Source organism: Mus caroli, chromosome 19 (genome assembly GCF_900094665.2).
Source record: "Mus caroli chromosome 19, CAROLI_EIJ_v1.1, whole genome shotgun sequence".
Lineage (NCBI taxonomy): Eukaryota > Metazoa > Chordata > Mammalia > Rodentia > Muridae > Mus > Mus caroli.
Window position 1 is genome coordinate 19,041,434 of NC_034588.1, and position 20,720 is coordinate 19,062,153.

General features: G+C 42.9%; 1 protein-coding gene across 5 annotated transcripts in view; it reads left to right on the forward strand.

Moving 5' to 3' along the window:
* Positions 1-7,478, forward strand: part of Cemip2 (cell migration inducing hyaluronidase 2) — a 77,335-nt gene extending 69,857 nt beyond the window's left edge. For 4 of the 5 annotated variants that reach the window (XM_029472483.1, XM_029472484.1, XM_029472482.1 and 1 more), the window contains exons 21-24: positions 46-144; positions 2,706-2,860; positions 6,175-6,278; positions 6,654-6,880. In XM_029472483.1, the coding sequence (XP_029328343.1) occupies positions 46-144; positions 2,706-2,860; positions 6,175-6,278; positions 6,654-6,850 (555 nt within the window). In that variant the 3' untranslated portion in view covers positions 6,851-6,880. Of the gene's footprint in view, positions 1-45; positions 145-2,705; positions 2,861-6,174; positions 6,279-6,653 lie in introns of all 5 variants that reach the window. The other variant, XM_021151644.2, reaches the window with a different exon arrangement.
* Positions 7,479-20,720: the final 13,242 nt, after the last annotated feature.

Sequence of the window (20,720 nt, forward strand, 5' to 3'; positions counted from 1 at the left end):
GCATGGATACAGTTGCCTTCAAAGATGCAATGTGTTCTTGTCTAGATGGTGTTTACCAGTGACCCTCACAAAAGCTACCTCCCTGTACGATTCCAGTCACCTGGGAAAGCAGAAATTCAGCGCGGAGACCCATCCATTATTTCCGTAAGTACAGTCTGGTGTGGCCCCAGTCTTTTGGGGGCTGCTGTAAGAGAAACTGCCACAGTTTAGAAGTGACAGAAACCTACTGTCCACAGTTTTAGAGCTGGGAAATCCTAGATCAAGGCAGTATTAGAAGTAATGTCTAGGGAGGGCTGGTTTGCTAGCTCTTCGATTGTCTTCTCTGTGTCCCACCCTCTCTTGGTTGTAGTTTAGAAGACTCATTCATAAGGACTTCCCCCCTCATTCCGCAAGTGCTCAGTCTACCTCCCAATGCCTTCACACTGGGGCCAGAGTCTCAAGGTAGGAATTTGTAGGCGTACAGATATCGAGCCATAGTGTTGCTTCTTGGCCTTTGGCCGGGTACAGACCACACACCTGTGAACTGCTGTGACTTCTGGCTTTGATCTTTAATCCTAGTGACATACATTATTTCTAGGACCAGTCACAGGTTTGTCACCCCCTTTGATTTACTGGTGAAACTGAGGTAGAAATACCTAAGGAGCTATTAAGGAATGGTTGTATTTAAAGGTTTCTGTTTTGTTTTTTTTGTTTTTCAAGTGGATTGTTATTAATTACTTTAGGTTAATGTTAAGCAACGAATAAGATAGTCACAAATCCAAGTATATGTGGACAGAATTAGGTTTACATCTGTCCATTTTTTTAAGGTAATAGGATATATGTAACATGAAATTTCCCATCTTATCCAGTCTTATGCCCAGTTATATGAAGTATATTCATAATGGGTTACTGTCAGGTACCACCTAGCTCTGATTTCCACAGTCGTGACCAACAGTTGCCTGGCTTCTCTTTGCATATCTATCTCTAGAACTTTTACATTGTAATCCGACTCTGAGGTCTTGGCATGGTGTTAGTCCCTTCTGAAAGCTTTTTTCTCCCTCCATTGACGTGTGTGGGGTGTGTGTGTGTTTGCAGGGGGGGATGGGGTGCCTTTTGCAAGTGCAGTTCGAATTGCTAAGGATCTAGATTTTCTTGTCTTCCATGAAATGTAAATATTCTGATATTTATAAATAGTGGATCACGTATAGTTTTTCACATATAAGATTCCCTTCGATGGGTAGACAAGATGGCTCAGTGGCTCAGCCCTTGCCCTTCATGCTCCCGTGTTTCCTCTGCTCCACGCCATTCTCTTTTTGCCGCAGTAGCTTAGAGCTTAAGCATCAGTACAAGTGCCACTTTGCCGTTTTGATGTCAGAAGAGACATTTGTATTTGTAGGAGAAAGAATGTATTCGGTGGATTTGGTCTTCTGGACTAGATGCCGATGGGGCCTTCCACGCGTTATGTGTGGTGGATGGCAGCACCTGAGCTCTGACTTCCAGACCTCAGTGATATGCTAAGTGTTCATGCTGAGATCTGGACACTTCAGAGTTACCCTCGCAGCTGAGGAGGCTGCCCTCTCGCTTAGAGAATGTTATCTGGCCATGAGGGACTCCCTTCCCCACCGCCCAGGATCGGCCAGCAGAGCCTCTTAACCTTTTCCCATCCTTAGCTTCCTTTCTGCAAAGGAATTTTTATAAAAATGTGGGGATATAAATATGCAAACTACCTACACAAATCAAACAGACAAACCATAAGAAAATCTATTTCAGGAGAATTCATTGGTCTGCATGTCATGTTACTAAGTATTGTCAAACATTAAAGGGAATTTGAATAGTGAGCTGGATTTCTTTGTCCATATCCACAAAAAGAATTAAATTTTGGCTGCATCTCTGATACTTTAAGGATACAGAGCATCTTTCTTGTTTTTTTGGAGTTTATACATGTTTTAATTATTAATCACCAATCCTGAGAATTCTATCTCACATAAATAAATACATAGTACAAAATGGCAAAAGGATTTTTAAGGTCATTTTAGAAATTATTGGGAATTCTGTCCTAACCCCAGGCCAACATTTACTGGGTGATTTTTTTTTTTTTCAATGAAACACGAGTCAGCATCTTAAACAAATTTTTAAAAATCAAACATTTTAACACAGTACATTCCAGTTGGTACTTAGACGCACAAGAAGAATGGTAGGAAAAGAGGAAGGGTTTTGTTTTCCATGATTCAGCCATTCTTTTTCTACCTGAGCAAAAGACTTCGTGCATTGAACGCACTGCAGGCAGCAGGGTGCAGTCTCCTTGACTCAGCCGGGGTGTCCGAAGCATCATTTGCTGGGCTATGGGTGTTAGCGTGCACAGTGAAAGTACACGTGCTGTGTGCTTAGAATCAAAGCTCTGGTAAAGTCACGTGATGCAACGAGGCTGAGCACAGCCAGAAATGCCCTGGATGCATTATGTGTTTTATTTTTTATATGGAGTTTGGGGTTTTATGCACGCAGAACCTTTCAGTCATGGGACTCTACATGGGGTTATGGTCTACAGTTGAAGAAACTGAAGTCTAGAGGAACTCAGGAACCACTGTAGACATTTCTGGGAGACAGTGTCAACCAAACACAATAGGGTAACTCGAATCCTGGGTTTAGAAGGAGCTTGAGAGAATTCGACCCTCCTGGGGATGTTTCCGAAATGGAGATGACACCGGGCGGCCTTTTTGTATCCTCAGGTCAATGGTACTGACTTTACCTTCCGGAGTGCGGGTGCCCTCCTCCTCATTGTGGATGCCTGCAGTGTGCCCTTCCGGGTGAAGGAAAAGCGGATGTTCCTTTCTGCAGACATCAGTCACATGGAAGAATATTTCAAGGCTAGCATCCCCCCAAGGTAGGCCAAGCTTGCCCTGCACCAGAGAAAAACTACCTCAAGATATGACTCCTCGCTATGTTGGCACATGCTTACTTCTGCGCTCTGCTTACTCCATGAGCTGGGGCTCCCTGAGCTATCCCTTCCCACCTCAGGCTGATCCCTGGGCCATTGGCAGATCCCGGATGCTAGATTTTGTGGCTCATAGGAAGGCTCCTGGGAAGAGAAAAATTTCATTGCTCAACTCTTACTAATGCTGTCTTTAACAGCCTACTTCCCACCCAACTGACTCAGAAGGCTTACAATTTTGAAATAATTTCCTAGTAGTTTTCTTCATTGGTTCCAATGATGGACTCTCTCTCATACAGCCTTGTACAGTGCCTGGTATTCGGGAAGTCATCACCCAGGCTGCCTGGTTGCATGTTGCAGCTCTCTTTTAAGAGCAGGGTCTGATTTTGTTGTTGTTCGGGGTTGATCAGACCATGCAGGAGGACAGATTCAGAATCTCCAGACCCTTGCTGCTTTGTGGTGGATGTTAAGTGCAGCATTTAAGGTTAACATTTCCTGCTTCTCATATAGTGAGCCTCACCTGGCTTTCTAGTCATTTCCATTGATCTGATGCTATATGTAGCCTGCAGAACTACCTACCTCCTAATAAGGCCTACACAGTCTTTGGATTATTTTGGCATAAACTCTGTGTACACGTGTTCATGCCATTTGTGTGTATGCATGTATGTGGGGGTTGGTGGGGGTATGGTGTGTGTGGAGGGGGTCATTCATCAGTAATCTCTCCTCAGTAGCCACAGAAGTATGATTTGAGTTTCCCCTGTAGATACCCAAATCTGCAGATGCCTGTGTCCCTTGCTTAAGATGGTGTAATATTTGCATATAATCACGTCTTTCACTTTAAATCACCTCTCTATATAATGGTAAGATCCACATAGATGCCATTTAAATACTTGCTATATTATATTGTTTAGGGGACAGTGATAAGGGAAGAAGTCTGTTTATACTCAGAACATGTGCAGATCCCACCCCCTTTTCATTATGTTTACTCTGTATATATATGATGGAATGTGGGCCCATGCATGCCAAGGTGCACACAGAGATGAGAGAATATCTTGCAGGACTGTTTTTCTCTGTCTACCATGTGGGTTCTGGGAATTGACGTCAGGCTATCAGGCGTGGCACGGCAGGCAGCTTCGCCCACTGCACCGTTCGGGTGGTGCTTTTTCATGAATAGTTCTGATGAGCGGCCCGTTGAGTTTATGTGTGCAGACCCTGTGGATAAGAGGAGCAATTCTAGGTCTGTCTCATGGTTCAGATAGTTTTAGAGAATTCCTTTCTGAGGTTTCTGAGCTCTTTAAAGATTCTTCTCAATGTTTAAAAACCTATCTAGTCACTTTTCTTCAAATAACCTAGGATGTAAGTCTTACCGTAAATCTTAGAAAACACAATTTAACCTAGGATGTAAGTCTTACCGTAAATCTTAGAAAACACAATTTAACCTAGGATGTAAGTCTTACCGTAAATCTTAGAAAACACAATTTTGCAAGGCACCCTGTACACCGAAGATTTAAAAGCCTCTACCCAAGGAGAGGCTTTTTAGAGTAAGCTCTTCTCCCTCTGGCTGCTGGCTATATTGCTCTTTTTTTTTTTTTAAGATGTATCTATTTATTGTATGTCTATGAGTACACTGTAGCTGTCTTCAGACATACTAGAAGAGAGCATCAGACCCCATTACAGATGGTTGTGAGCCACCATGTGGTTGCTGGGAATTGAACTCAGGACCCCTGGAAGAGCAGTCAGTGCTCTTAACTGGTGAGCCATCTCTCCAGCCCCGGCTATATTGCTCTTTAGTCTTCATTCTGAAGCTTGTGTGTTGGACCCTAGGATTGCTGTGTATGTATACTGCATTGTAACAGTGTTGAGAAGTTATAGGGCAGGAACCAGGGGTACAGGAACATGTTTATAATCTCAGCAGAGACAGAGGATCACTGTAAGGTCTACTTAGCAAGTTCCAGCCAGCCAGACTTTCAGAATGAGGCCCTTTCTCAGAAGCACAGAAACAGAAGTTATGTTATAGCATGGGTGCATACGTGAGTGTTAAGGACTTTTCCAGATAAGCTGGATAATTCCATCCTATGAAGAAGTTGAGATCTGCAGGGCTGCTGTGGCTAGTCGTCTGTAGTCATTCTGAGTCCAGTCACCACTGCTTTAGGAAGACTGCAACCAAGAGCCCACAGCCTCACCCCAGTCTTCAGCAGTTGTCGAACCCCATATGAAGATTTGCATTGCTAAAGGAATCACAGCCAGAGTTCAAAAGAGGGATTCCTTTTCTGAATGGAAATCAACACTATAAGATGCCCCTAACTAAATTAAATTATGAAGGTCGCACATTTTTCTATAACAGGGAGTAAACAGTGTGCTTTCCTGTTGTACTTGGCAGTTGGTACTGCAGTCCACTTCCAAGAGTGCTAAGTTTTTTTTTTTTAAAAGAAATTATACCAATACAATAAGCTTGTTGGTCAGATACTAAAATAAACCTTGAAGCCATAGAGTCTCTACCAGCAAAAAAAGCAGGAATCCACAAACAGCTCTTAAGTATTGCGTTGATTTATTGTACAGTGAAGATGACAATTTTTTTTAAATTTTACTATTTTTCATATGTACGTGTGTGCCTGGTGCCTTCAGAGACCAGAAGAGGGCATCAGATACTTTAGAACTGGAGTTGCAAGTGGTTGTGAGCTGCTATGTAGGTGCTGGATATCAAACCCTGGTCCTCTGGTGGGACAGCAACTGCTCTCTCCTGCTGAGCCTTCTCAGTAGCCCTAAAGATGGCAATTAAAACAAAGAAACAAATAAAAAAAAAAAGGTTTAAACCATAGAGAGCATCGTATATTTGTTGTTATTTATTTGTTGCTGTTACTGTAGCACTGGGAAGGCTAGGGCCCCTTGCTATGCTAGACCAACACTGCACTGGTCGGCACCCCCGCTTTTATCTTTCCATTTTGAGTTCCTGTGCACCTACTCATCATAGAGGTGTGGACACAGATAGCGGTGGAGCACTCAAGAGAAACTGAGACCATTCTCCACTGAGTAGACTAACCTTGGAAGGCTGGCTTCCAGCCTGCCCTCATGCCTACGTGACTCTTGTGGGTTTCCCTGTGGTATCACCCTTCCAAGAACATGAGAAGTTCCCTTTGCAGCAGGGAGTTGGGACTTGTGTCGGGCTGAAAGGCATCTCTCTGTTTTCCTTTCTAAATTTGCCTTTATCTGGTATGCCATGCTGTGTGACCCGCCTCCGTGCTGATTGTCTAACTTGGACCCCACAGGTCAATCATTCTGTTGAGCACAAGAGGAGAAATTAAGCAGCTGAATATCTCGGATTCATTAGCACTTCTGGGATTGGCCAAGCCAGCACATCTGTACAGCAAAGGTTTGTATTGGCAGTATCCTGCTACGTTCCTATGATGCCGTAGTGAGTGTATCTTTATGGTGGTGTTTGTGTGCTAGACTATTCTCTTGAGCTCTGCCCGCAGTGAGCATCGTTAAAACCGTTTCCTGATAAAGGACTGTGTCAGGGGAAGTGTGTCGGGATATGGCTTGTCATTTGGGAGGCAGGAGTCCATTGCTGATGTAAGGAAGTGCAGGTGGTTTTTTATCTATATCTGTATTTATAATTTTATATATATACACATATAAATATAAAAAATCCTGTCTTCGTTTTGTTCACCTCTGACTCATTTCCCTCATTATCTTGTTGGAAATAGTAGCTATACACTTTAACTTTGCTCTCCCTCTCTTTTTATAGGTAGTATCGTATTTTTGGGATTCAGCGGAAACTTCGCACCATCATGGACGAAGCTGTTCACCAGTCCCGATGAGCAGGGCCTCGGAGTGCTTGAGCAGTATCTCCCGTTGCAGATGGAGGAATATGGGTGCTCCCGGACTGGCAGTGTCCACAGAAGAGACCTTGACCTGCTACAGCAGGCTTTGAAAGTGCTTTAGAGACTTGACTGTAATTTAAGTGCTGGGAAAGAAAAACAAATGTGAACTAACTTATTTAATTTATGGCATTTTAAGACAACACTGTTAACCCGATGGAACCATTTTCCTGTTTGATACAAAAGGGAGAGAAGGAACTCGAAGCAATTGCCTGAGTGTCAGCTCGCACGCCATGGCACTGTGCAGGTGGTAGAGAGCCCTTTTGTCTTCCTGAGGCTGCTGCGTTTGTTCGGAGAGCAGTTCTCTTGGCCCTTGCTTTGACAAGCACATCGGGGGTGCTTTGCTTTTTGTATAGTGGGGTGCAGGGAGTCCAAGGGCTCCTTGAACTTGCTCCTTCGAGGACTGGCTGCTCTAGCATTTCAGATACTTGAAGTCTAATGCTCAGTCCTGCGCTAACTGTAGTCGCTGCCCTGTTCAGTGATGTCTGGGGCTCATTTCTGTACAGCGCACGAGGGTTTTATGTGATGCTAGATCTGGTTTTAAGTGGCAACTCAGGCCCAGCACATGTCCTTTTTGCCTGGTCATGTGTTCTTTTTATTCACTTGTATACTGATTACTTTTCAAAGAGGGAACCTTATTGGGACAAAAGGGCTTTTGAAATCTTTTAGATCTGTGACTATTGAGGAAAAAAGAAAGAAAGAAAGAAACAACATAAACCTATTACTTGCATCCAGGTGGGACTTTTTCTGCAGCTTTAATCCTTAACCTGTCTTGACCTTTAAAACGCAGAGTGGAATTGAACTAATTTTCTTTAAAAGCAGCAAGCCACTTCCTAAACTGTAAAACTCTTGTCATTTGAACTTGCAAAAGAAAGCCAGGTGTGGTGGTGCACGCCTTTGATCACAGCACTCCAGGAGCAGGTGGATCTCTGCGAGTTTGAGGCTAGCCTGGTCTACGTAGTGATCAAGGACAGCCAGGGCTACGTAGAGAAACCCCGTTTCAAAACAAACAAAACAAAACAAAACAAAACAAAACAAAACAAAACAAAACAAAACAAAATCATCCTGCCAACAAAAATTAACTTACAAAAGGAAACCTGTCCTTGGTTTTGGTCTTGTACCTGTGTTTTGTTGTCTTGTTGTGTGGATTTTTTTTTTTTTTTAAAGCGGCTCTGCTCATTGTCCTACCAGAAAATCCCAGAGAGTTTACCGCTTGCTACTCCATAAATATTGTATTCAAGGAAAGGAAGGAGATGTCTTTTTAGGCTGGTATCATGGAGGCAATGGACATGATCCTCTTTGTAGCCTTTAAAAGAGGGAGTCTCTCTTAGTGAATGTAGCTTTCAAAGACAAGAAGAAAGGACTCTGGGTCTCCCAGTGCTGCTTCTACTGGCTCTTTCAGCCAGTGGGGACACACGTGGCAAAGGAAGCGGGCTCTGCAGCCAAGAGGGAAGATGGCATCAGAATGCTGCTGTGCGGCCCAAAGGCGGGTGGCTGAATAGCCAGGCTGACGGTAGCAATTGATGCAGAAAAGTTCATCTTCCTCCATGGAGGGCCGAGGCTGATGCCTGTACATTGTGTCCAGGAGACATTCTAGGACAGCTCTGTGACTTGTGTTACTTTACAGAACATGCTACCTCAAAGTGCTGTGACAAACCATTTGGACTGTAGTGCTCATGGGACGGGCACGTGTCTTAATCAAAGTTGGGTTACTTGTTTATCTGGGTTTTTTGGATGTGGGGTTTTTTTTTGTTTGTTTGTATTTTTCTTTTTTCTTTTTCTTTCTTTCATTCTTTTTTTTTGTACAGTGAGTCTTACCTATTAAATATATTTAGTGGGTCATGGTTCCTGAAGGTGAGTGAATTGATTGTGTGTGCAGATGTGTGTGTGTGTTATGACTTAAATATATTTGATATGTGCTGTTTTAGAGTTCCTTTTTTATATATATATTTGGAAAAGGTATGCAAGTTTCAAGGCATTCAGTGTTTCTGATTTTATGTACTAATAACTAGGGCCTAAGTTAAATAAATAAAAATGTGTGTGCATGTATTTTATGTATGTGTATTTGTGAATCTCTGTAATTGCTGAGGTCTCAGATTCTAGCTTTAAGGAAGTTAGTGGCAGTAGGAAGGGTTGACCATGCACACAGCAGATTTGTGAGGCGGAGTTAAAAGGGAATGCGTTTTACGATGAAGGGGAGACCAGGTTTAGTTGCATGTTGGATTCACCTGCAGAGTCTAAAAAACCCAGGAGTCTGGATCCCACCAGCTTCTCTCAGATTAGAGTTCATTGATTTGGGGTGTAGCTGGGACATGTGATGTCTTTTTTTTTTTTTCATTTTAATTTTTATTAATTTAAGTTTAAGCTCCTTGGGTGATTCCAACATGCAGCCATGTTGGAAACACTGTACGTACAACCTCACTGTTCAGCTTTCATCTGCAAAATTGTTGTGATTTAAAAACACCGGCATGTGTCTGTATGTTCTTTTGAGACCCCTACATCAATCACAGGATTCTCAGTCTTAAAGTATTTTACTGCTGGTACTTTTTAAAAGGCTTTTTCAAGTGTACCTTTCTGTCTGCAGTCTTTGCTTTTTAGGCACACAGGCAAATGCCCAGGCTTCACTGCATTCTCTTTGTGCTGAGAAATTGTGTTCCAAGGTAATTTACGACGGGGTGGGGGGCTGGGGGGGCATTTTCTCTCAGGTGAGGGACTTGGCTGGGTTCCAGAATTATGATGGGTTTCCACTCATCAACTGACTAAAGAGAGCTATAGTGGCTTTCAGATGTCAACCGATGCCTGTTTTCTATCTTTGACGGGAGGTCCTGCCTTTGAGTGGCTACCCGAGCTGGTGCTTCGTAGATTATTTTGAAAGGTGACGGCTTCAAGTCTGAGAAGATGAAAGACAGGTGCACGGCCTCACAGCAGATAATTCTCAAGGTTCCTCCAAGCTGATGTTTACAGTCTGGGGTGGAGACAGGCTCAGGGCTCCTTTGTTTGCCAAGCGTACCACCCCCTTCTCATATCTTTATACCATTAGGCAGGTTGCTCTGTGTGGAGGAGGGGAGGCCATGGAAGAGGTGGACAAGGGCTGAGTGCTCCTGGTAATGGGGTGAAGTAGTATTTGGAGTAGCCCAGAGGAAAGGCATTCCAGACGAAGGCATGCACTTAACCCAGTGCATGTTCCCTTCTGGCAGATAAGTGCTCGGGTCCCACTGAGAATCCTTATTAGCTCCATTCTGCAGAATTGGACTTCATCCTCTAAATTCTTTTTATTTATTGTTTTGAGGTGAGCTCTTACTTTATAGCCTAGGCTAGCTTCTTGCTCAAGATCATCCTTCTTCAGCCTCCCAAGTACTGTGATAGCAGTAGTTTCAACACCCAGCTTCTTTCTAGGGCCTTGTTCAAACCAGACCTCTGGAATTCTTGATGAGGGTTCAAGTATTTAGGCATATTTAATGACATGGAAGAATTCTAGGGTGAAGACCTCTAATAGGGCAGATCATATTATTATTAATGCAATAACAGATTGTAATAGTACTGTCAGTTTGACTTGGTGATGAGCCACATTAGGTTGCTATGAATAAGATTGGATACTCTGGGCTGAAGCTAGTCTGTGTCCTCTCTCTCCTCATTGCCCATCTTCTCTCTCTCTCTCTCCCCCCCTCTCCCTCTCTCTCTATCCCTCTCTCCCTCTCTCTCTCTCTCTCTGTTTCTCTCTGTGTGTTTTTCTCTTTGTTTCTCTCTGTGTGTTTCTCTCTCTCTCCCTCTCTCTCTCTCTCTCCTCTTTCCTTTCACTCTCTCTCTCCCCTCTATCCCTCTCCTGCCTGTTTCCCTCTTTCCATCTTTTCCTTTCTCCCTCCATCCTGGGAGCTGAATACAGGCCTTACACATGCTGCACAGATGCTCTACATGAAGAGTCTAGACCCCAAGTATTTCAACCTTCAAATGTCCTGGAGAGGCCAGCCCAGGTTCCTTCTCACAAGTGATGTTACTCCCAGTTTGCTGGGTGGGTGATTCAAGCCATTCTTTCACTTCCCTTTAGCTTCAGTGTGAAGAAGCTAGCTGATTTAAAGGCGCTCTCCTGGGGCCTGCTGGGCGCTCTATAAGGAGACTCACTTAAGGAGTGAACCTTGCCTTCTGAATGAGCAACTGAGCCCCAGAGGAGCTCCAAAAACATTAGCTACATGATGAAAATGCTTTAGTTGAAAATACGATGAAGGTTGGGGAGTATGCATGAATGATTAAAAAAAAATTCCTTAATAGACAAAATGATTGTCTTATATAAGCAAAGTGACACATTTAAAGGCCACCCCCATGATCAAAGTTAACAAACTGCACTGATAGCTCCTCCCTACAATTTTGAGTTAAGAATGATGAATTTTTACTTTTTTATTTTCTAGTTTTTTCCAATGTATGTTGTGAAGTTTTGATATACCCATGTATCCATTAAGTAAGACTATACCTACTCCTGGACGGTTCATCATTATGGTGAATACATTCAAACTTCTCATTATGTTGAGGTCTTTAATACATGATTGTCGGTGGAGAAGTGAGTTCTGTTGTGTGCCTTGGTAATGTTGAAGGAACCTTTGGCCCACCAGGACCCCAGAAACCTACTCTTAAATCCTTTCCTGGAAAACTTGGCTGAGCCTTGATCTTGGGGGAAAGGCCCACTGGTCGGTCGGGTTCCTTGTCTTGTTTGTGGAATGTGTCAACATTTGGAGAACTTAAAAAATACATACTGAAAAAATACGGGTAGCAGTCACATGATGGCACAGGCTCTGCCCTTCCCCCACCCCACGGGCATCTCCAGTAGGTGGAGCTGGCTGTGAAATTGCAGCACGGGCTCTCCAGGTGCTGCTTAGGCAGGCTGCAGTGTGAAAGCCCCATAGGACCCCGTAATGCACTCATTTCTTCTCCACACTTCCTCCAGTAGGAACACACCCTGCTGCACTTGGAGTACGGTACATTCTTAGCTTACTGGCGCAATCTTTCACCATTGTCTCCCCCTCCATCCCCCATCCCCCACCCCCCTATCCCAAATTTGCTTTGATAGATTACTGCTAGGCAGATTTGATGGCCATCAGGGTCTGTGGCAATTACTGAGGCCAACTTTTATATGAAGCCCAGGATCAGGTGTCCCCTTTCCCTTAATGATTTCCACAATTCTCACTCTTAACATTATTCCTTTGGCTACAGTTATTTCCTACTTAGAACTCTTAGGCATCCTTTGGATTTTGCAAAAAAAAAAAAAAAAAAAAACAATTGTAGTTCTTGTAAGAACTAGAAATAAAAATACGCATTAGCTATGATTAGACCACACGATGACAGCATAGGTGTCTTGACTTTGGAAATAGAGTTATTTTGTGTGTATCACCGCTCCTTTATTACAGATGTGTTGTCTTAAGGTGGACGGATGATTAGAGACAAGCATTTGCTTGTAAGCCCATGCCTTGCCCTACATGACCTTCATGGGAGCTGGCGGGAGGTGATTGCCGGGACTTGGGGATAAGGACATTGGTCTTGTTGAGGGAAGGGTGAGCTCTTGGGTGGACATGCTCAGTTTCCCTTGGATCGGCTCATCAGCACCTACTCACTGGGGGAGGAGCCTAGACTAAGAAGGCTTCTGAAGGAGGACAAGTCTCAGAAGGTAAGGAGAATCTGTAACTCCCAACATGGGCAAGAGAAGAAAGTTCTGATGTAAAAGAAGGCCCATGAAAAGAGAAATCTTGTTGATTGAATATATATGTATATATACATATAAATATATATATGTAGACATACTTTTAAATAAAATATTTTATATAAAAATACATATATACACACAGAAACATATATACAATACTGTGACTGTGTATATATATCCGCTTAAGGAAGACAGCTCTTAGCAGTTATAGGCTGGAGGCAGTGAAATGCTTGGTAGTTATTTGGTATAGGTATGATGGATATTTTGGTGAACAACTTAGGTCTGATGCCACTAAAGGCATTTAGTGGTGTTACTGGGAGCAGCTTCCTACCTTCAATCCTCAGCTTTCTCTCTTGTCAAGCAGTACTATAAACACATTGTGTAATTGAATGAAAGTGGCCTTGACTCACAAACAGCTGGCAATCAAACACCTGGTGGGTTTCACATACTTGTAAATTCTTTAGTATTTTCTAACAGTTAATGGACTAGGAACTTGATTTTTAAACACATTTCCAAGATGGCGGAGGGCACACTGAGACTGCCCTGTGCCACTGAGTCTCTGCCCTTGTCTTACTTGTTTCTGGACAGCAGCACTTGGAGTCAGGCAGTACCTGCCTAGGGAACCGGTTTGAACACCCACAGGCAGGAGGATTGCATTTATGCTGTTGGTTGTGAGGGTGCCACAGCTCAGTAACCCAGCTGTTACAAACCAGAATTCTGAAATGTGGAAATGACTCCTCTACAGTGAAAGTATGCGGCCACACCCATTTTACAGTTGGGCTGTATAGCATTCTGCTCTTGCCATTCATGTGAGGGGAAACTTGAGTCTAGCTAACAGTTTGTCACTTCCAACCCCTTTTACCATGAAGCAGGTTCTCAACTTGTGGGTCCCAACCCCTTTAGGGTCAAACAATCCTTTCACAGGGTTTGCCTAAGACCATTGGAAATACAGATATTTACACTACGATTCATAACAGAAGCAAAATTACAATTATGACGTAGCAAGGGAAATAGTTTTATGGTTGGTTATTACTACAACATGAGGGACTGTATTAAAGGGTTGCAGTATTAGGAAAGTTGAGAGCCACACAACAATTCTTGGCTAATAATCTCACTCCCTACTCAAGAGGAAAAGCCGCTAGCATACAGCATATTGGCTCTGAGATAGGTTTTATGTAATAAGCTGAAGTTGAATTGCAGACTTGGGAAGGCATACTGTGGACAACAAACCTTTCCATGTTTCTGCCCATTTCCGTGGTCACCCATTACACCAACACCTCTTGCCCTCTGCTCAAGGTTCCAAGGTTTTGTGTGTGTTATTGGCAAGACTGAATTCCCAGGTGTGTGTGTGTGTGTGTGTGTGTGTGTGTGTGTGTGTGTGTGTGTGTGTGTATGTGTGTGTTATTGGCAAGACTGAATTCCCAGGCCTCTTCTAACTCCTTTCCCTGTTCAACACTCAGGATTTTTAGTCCTTGCTAACCTAATTTCGAGGCAGGTTACTGTGTCTCAAATTCATTCTCTTTGGGCAGTAATTCCATTTAAATGTCTGCTATAATACCTACAGTGCTAAAAAGAACGTGTACCTGAAAGTTTTAATTATCTAACTCTGGCTGATTTGTAAGGCAATTTTACCCTCCCACGTACTGACCTAAATGTGAAAGTGCAGCCATCTCAGTGTGGAGAGAATTATAAACGGAGAAGAGCCACAACTTACAGAATGAGTCACTGAGTCAACCCCAGCGACAGGATGTGAGCACTTGGCTTTGAAAGGAGTTCTTTCTGTTGATGAGGCGTGTTGTGTATAATAGCTGATTTTCCTCCTGTTTTAGGTAATGTCCCAAAAACACAGACCGGTGACACTATCAGGCTCTGACGCGTACACTCCTTTTGAATTTGAGCCCAAGGGTTTAGCCACAAGCAAGCGTATTTACCTGGTTATATTTCTGGAAGTCTTCTTTGTTTGTAGTGTCTTGCGTTTCTGCAGGTCACCTTATTTCAATAGCTAAAAGGAAGAGATTTGGTAATTATAGCTTTTCCCTGTTGCAGCTCCATATTGGAAACACACACATCCAAGTAAGGGAAATGCTACACGAGCAAGATGAGACTCGACAGGAGCAGGGACTTCCTGTGCAGTTTACCCATGGGTGGGGAGAGATCAGTTACAAACATGAAATGATCCCAGAGGAGGGCTTGCTGTACTGATGATCTGTGATTTCTATCTCTTGTGAATTCCTTCAAACAAGTTGCTTTTAAGTCAATTAATGATGTAGTATATAAAAAAGCCGAGTCCAAAATCTCTGGATAACTGTTAGTCATCTTTTTTTTTTTCCTTAGGAAGATAAATATCTTCTGGGTATTTATTATAATTAAATGTTTAATAAATTTGGATCTATATTATTTATATTTTTTAGGTTGATTCTTTACACATTCTGATTACAAACCAGGAATCATTTCCCCAAAATAGCAGATCTGTTGGAATCTAGATCTTTAGCCTTCTGGAGTACATAGTCATCTTCTAAGTCATTCCCTTCAATACATATGTTCTTGTTCCTACATGATGGAAATGACACAGGATTATTTGCTTTTATTTGGTCACTTTGGGAAACACAGAGTGAGCTAACTGAAGATGTAAAAGATAGTGTGTATATGTGTGTATGCATGTGTTTGTGTGTGTTAGGATGTATGTGTGTGTGGTATGGTGTGTGTGTGGTGGGGTGTATGTGTGTGTATGTTTGTGTGGTATGGTGTGTGTGTGTGTGTGTGTGTGTATGGTGTGTGCTGGGGTAAAGATCAGTAGACAGTTTCCATATTGTTTTTCTCCTCTCGCCTTTTTTGAGAAAGGATTTCTTTGCTGTTTGAAATCGTGGTGTGTACTCCAAGCTCCTTGGTCTGCAAGATTCCAGGGCCTGTCCTGTCTCTGCCTCCCATCTCATTCTAGAAGCATTGAAATTGAAGACTTTAATCCACTCAGTTTAACGTGGGTCTGGGGACCCAAACCCTGGTCTCTATCCTTCCACAGCAAGTGCTTTGCCATAGAGCCCTCTCCCCAGCCCAGTAATAATATTGGAAGTAAAGAATGATTAAAAGAACAGTGAATGACTCTTAGCTATTGCTGGGGAGAGGGAGTTTGTTCCAAAGGGTCAGGTCCCACCTGTCCCCAAAGAAATAGAGGGGCTAGAGACATGGCTCAGATTACGGCCACTTGCTGCTCTTGCAGAGCACCCAGATTGGGTTCCCAGCACCCACATGATGTGTGACAGTGAGTAGAGGAGGTTGCACAGATGATGTAGCGCCAGCTGCAGGCGTTCTGACACCCTCTTCCTGCCTCTGCAGGCACCCGTCCTGGGGTGCACATGCTCACATGCACACACATTACTAAAAATAACAATAGATCTTGAAAAAGGCAAATGAAAGTAAACCTCAGGACAGGATTGAAATCAACAAGGAACACAAGGTTTAAGGGCTCAGGCAGTCACGGGCATGAACTTTAGGTTTTAGATAGAGAAAGAAAGAAAGCTGGGCTGTGGGAGGCATTCCTAAGCTTGGTCAAGGTGTGGTCTGGTTAATTGTTATCTCAGTTCTAGGTTTGAATGGTACTTGGAAGAAATCATTGCTTGTGGGCCAAGCCGGTGTGCATGAGACCTTTCCTCTGGCACAGGGCTGAGCAGTCTGCAAACATTTGCTGTTCCTGGAATCCAAGGCGAGTAAAGGTTTAGGACAGAGACTGGAGACCTTCAGATAACTTTTGTATGTCTGGGCAAGGACATTGCAAAAGGTACCTGTAATGTATACCCTCATTACTTTTATCTCCTCCCTTTAGTCTAGAAGGTAATGAGATAGGTAAGATATATCAGTTTTGATGGAGACTCATGGGGTGACGTGCCTCTGTGGGGTTATGCAAGAATATGACTCAGTCTTAAGACATCAGAGAGAGAGATAAATGAAGATAAGGATGAAAGGCTAGTACCATGCTTTTTGTCACCCGGGGGGGGGGTGGGGGGCGCCCAGAGAGTCAGTCCTTCTTAGCAAAAGCAGTTTCTAAGTAGTCGTTATTTTTACTTTTAAATTAGCAAGTGGGAAGAGGCAGTGGACTAATTGCTTAATTTCTGAGTTTGTGGAGTGCGACGGGAGTCTTTCAAGAGCAAGTTCTGCCTCCTGTGATCACCACCCTTGTGTGTTTGGGTATTGATCATATGTCTATAATTTACTTCTTGTTCCAATATCATTAGCTTGTTGAGGAATACAGAAGTCATGATATACTGTTGTGTGTGGGAGATAGAGTCCTGTTGCAAGGGCAGAGTCAGGTCTGTCTGTTGTTAATTACTATGCTGAAGTTAGCTGTTCAGATATACCCACCCACTTAGTGTGAGGTTCTAAGTTTAGAGTGAAGGCTGGTTTAGCCTCTTTGATTAGATTTCTATGAGTCAAGTCATCTTGAAATGAGCTGTTGAATAGGGGGTATTAAATTGCCAGGCACCACATAAAAGAAAATGGGCTGCTAAGGGGAGCAAAATCTTTGTATTTTAGAATACTTTCCTCTGGACTCTTAGTGCAGCATGTTTTCCAGTGCCTGGGACAACGTTTCTTTCATGGATGTGGTATGTGCATGTGTATGTGTATGTGTGCTTGCATGTGCGTGGGTGCACATACATGTATGTGCTCATGTGTATGGCAGAGGTAGATGTCAGGTGAAATAGTCTATATTCTAGAAGGATTGTATTAGCATCTTGGGTTAAAACTCATAGGTATGGAGCCGGGCGTGGTGGCGAATGCCTTTAATCCCAGCACTTGAGAGGCAGAGGCAGGCGAATTTCTGAGTCTGGGGTTAGCCTGGTCTACAAAGTGAGTTGCAGGACAGCCAGAGCTATACAGAGAAACCCTGCCTCGAAAAACCAAAAACCAAACCAAAACTCGTAGGTATGATTACACAAGCAACTTATCTAGTAAAAGTTTCACAGAACCTTCAGATGTAATGAGGACAACATTGCCAATGAGTGGGTATTGGTTCAGTAAATGATGTAAGAACAACTGGATTCTTACAAATGAATCCTTATCTCAAACCTCAAAGGAAAATAGCCTTCATATAGAGTAAATTTAGAACCATCAACTTTTTAGGAGATAATATAGGAGAATATCACTGGGACATTAAAACAGAGAAGGACATTTTCAAATACTTCAAAATCAAATCAGAGGAGACATGACTCAGGCATTGAGAGAGTGTACTGCTTTGACAGAAGACTGGAGTTCAATTCCCGGTACCCTTCAAAGGCTTGAAATGACCTGTAACTCCAGCTCCCGGGGGATCCAGTGCTCTGTTTGGCCTCCATGAGCAATGTATTCACATATTCACACACAAACATAAAACAAATAAAAATAAATTTCATATAAAACAAATAATCAATTATACACAGGGTAGTTCTGCTACGGTCCAGTCTGCCTCCGTTTATCGGTGCTCCTACAATAAAATACAATGCATCAGGTAACTTTAAAGGCAGAGGCGCTTATTTCTCACAGCTCTGAGATTGGGAAGTCTGAGGTCAAAAGATTCAGTGTGAGGATCCACATCAGAGCACACAGACGGCAGCTCCTCACTGCATCCTCGCATGCAAGAAGGCACAGGGCAGCTCCCAGACTCCTTGGATAGCAGTCCGGCTGGGATTCCAGGCTGGTGATGCCAGCACATCGATGTGTGTAGCTCTGAGAATGGAACCCAGAGCTCACACACGCTCTACCCTACTGCCTGTATTGGCTGCCCCATTATTTATGCTTTATGGACTTTCACTTGTAAGTCTTAGATTCCACCTGAAAGACCATATCTAACTTCTTGCTTATGTAGGAGTCTCTCAATTATAATAATTTGTCAGGCTTTCCTTTGAGTTATTTTTCTTTTTTAATTGTCTCCTCACGACTTTGACTGTTTGTTGTTATTCTGTAGGCTGTTCCTCACGGACATCTGATTGATGGTTTTCAAGTTGTTCCCCACTGGGTTGGAGGCGGGAAGAAGTAAATGTAACATGCCAGGCTCATCCTCTGGCAAAGTGTATCTATTGTTAACGTGACGTCCTGATGCTGTCAACTCGGGCCAGCTAGTGGTGGACACCCTGTCAGCTCTCAAGGGCAGCACTACTGTTTAGGCAACCCTTCTCCCTCTCCTGTGCTTAAGTCTTTGGAAGGAAATCACTGTGTGCAACCCATACCAATCTACTTCATAAGAGAAACATTTTATCTTAAAAGAATAATGAAAAAAGAAAAGAATAATGATTTGTCTCAGGTCAGAGTTAATCATAATCCAAGGTATGATTTGGGCCATAGGAGAGAAACTTAATCCATAATGATGTAATTTTAATCTTAATTTGAAAATCATTGCAATTCAAAAACTTTTACTACATTTAATTTTACATATAATTTAGATGTCAAATTAAGGCAGTGAATGTATTGAATTTTAAAAAATCACTTTTCTGTCTCAACAACCCCTCTATTGCTCAGTCTAGGGTTTAGATTTATTATCTATGATATTTTATTAATATTAACTTAGATTCTCCCATTTTCACAGAGGTGACCTCAGAATGAGCAAAGGAAACACTGCTCACATTAGAAAGTAGGACAGAACCACTACCAAGTAGTAATGAGTAGATGCAGCTCCATGAGAACCAGAAAATTTTATGCAAGGCCTTTCCAGAGCATCTGCCATCTGGACAGGAAGTTCTCACAGTCTTGGGAATGTAATAAGAAAAAGATCCACGGCCAGCCTGTGTGTTTTCTAGGGATCTCGCTCTCTTGAATCCTTGGAGCAGGCACCATGCTTAGATGCTGTACCACATGGTAGCATCTGCAAGGGCGTGGGGTCTAGTTATTCACATCCCAGACAGATGGATAGGTGGCTAAGATTATCATTGAACTGGGTCATCAATCAGGGACCCTGGATGCTGATGCTTGAGAATAGCATGCCGCCTCGCTATGAGGACTACTCACTCTTGTGTAGGAATGGGCATGATCACAGGGCGAAGTAACCAAGTAGAGGAATGATGACCAAAAGGAGTAGAGATAATGGCAGAGTTAGTTATGGTTCGAGAGAAACTGGAAACAAAACACAATAACAGGGCAGTCATGAGGTAGGAGTGTGGAGCAATTTACAGCATGCTAAAGGCTTTGCCCTTTTCAGTGAAGAGGAGATGTGATTAATTTGACTCAGCCAGTTTATTATAAATTTAAGAGTATATCCTAAAAATAAGATCAGTTGCATAATTTCTATATTTGAAAAAAACGGTTAAGAAATCAATCTGTCTAATGCATAATAGCATCAGAAACAAGAAAAGAAGATAATGAAATACTAAGAGGGTAGATAGTAATAATTATGAAAATTTTTATAGACAAGGGTTAGATTATAGAAAATAATTATAGACAAGGGTTAGATTAATTTCTTTTTTATTGGATATTTTATTTATTTACATTTCAAATGTTATCCTTTTCCCCGGTTTTCCCTCCAGAAACTCCCTACTCCCATTCTCCCTCTCCCTGCTTCTATGAGGGTGCTCACCCACCCACCCACCCACCCACTTCCACCTTCCTGCCCTGGCATACCCCTATACTGGGGCATCAAGCCTTCACAGGACCAAGGGCCTCTCCTCCCATTGATGTCCATAAAGGCCATCCTCTGCTACATATGTAGCTGTAGCCAGGGGTCCCTCCATGTTGGTTGGTGGTTTAGTCCCTGGGAGGTCTGATTTGTTGATATGTTGTTCTTTCTATGGTTTGTACACCCCTTCAGCTCATTCAGTCCTTTCTCTAACTCCTCCATTGGGGACCCTGTGCTCAGTCCAATGGTTGGCTGCAAGGATCCACCTTTGTATTTGTCAGGCTCTGGCAGAGCCTCTCAGGAGACAGCTTTATCAGGTTCTTGTCAGTAAGCACTTCTTGGCATCTGCAATAGTGTTTGGGCTTGGTGTCTGTATATGGGATGGATTCCCCAGATGGGGCAGTCTCTGGATGGCCTTTCCTTCAGTCTCTGCTCCACACTTGGTCTCTGTATTTCATCCTGTGAGTATTTTGTTCCCCCTTCTAAGAAGGACTGAAGCATCTACACTTTGGTCTTCCTTCTTCTTGAGCTTCCTTCTTGAGTGAATTGTATTTTGGGTATTCTGAGCATCTGGACTAATATCCACTTATAAGTGATTGCCTACCATGTGTGTTCTTTTGTGATTGGGTTACCTCACTCAGGATGATATTTTCTAGTTCCATCCATTTG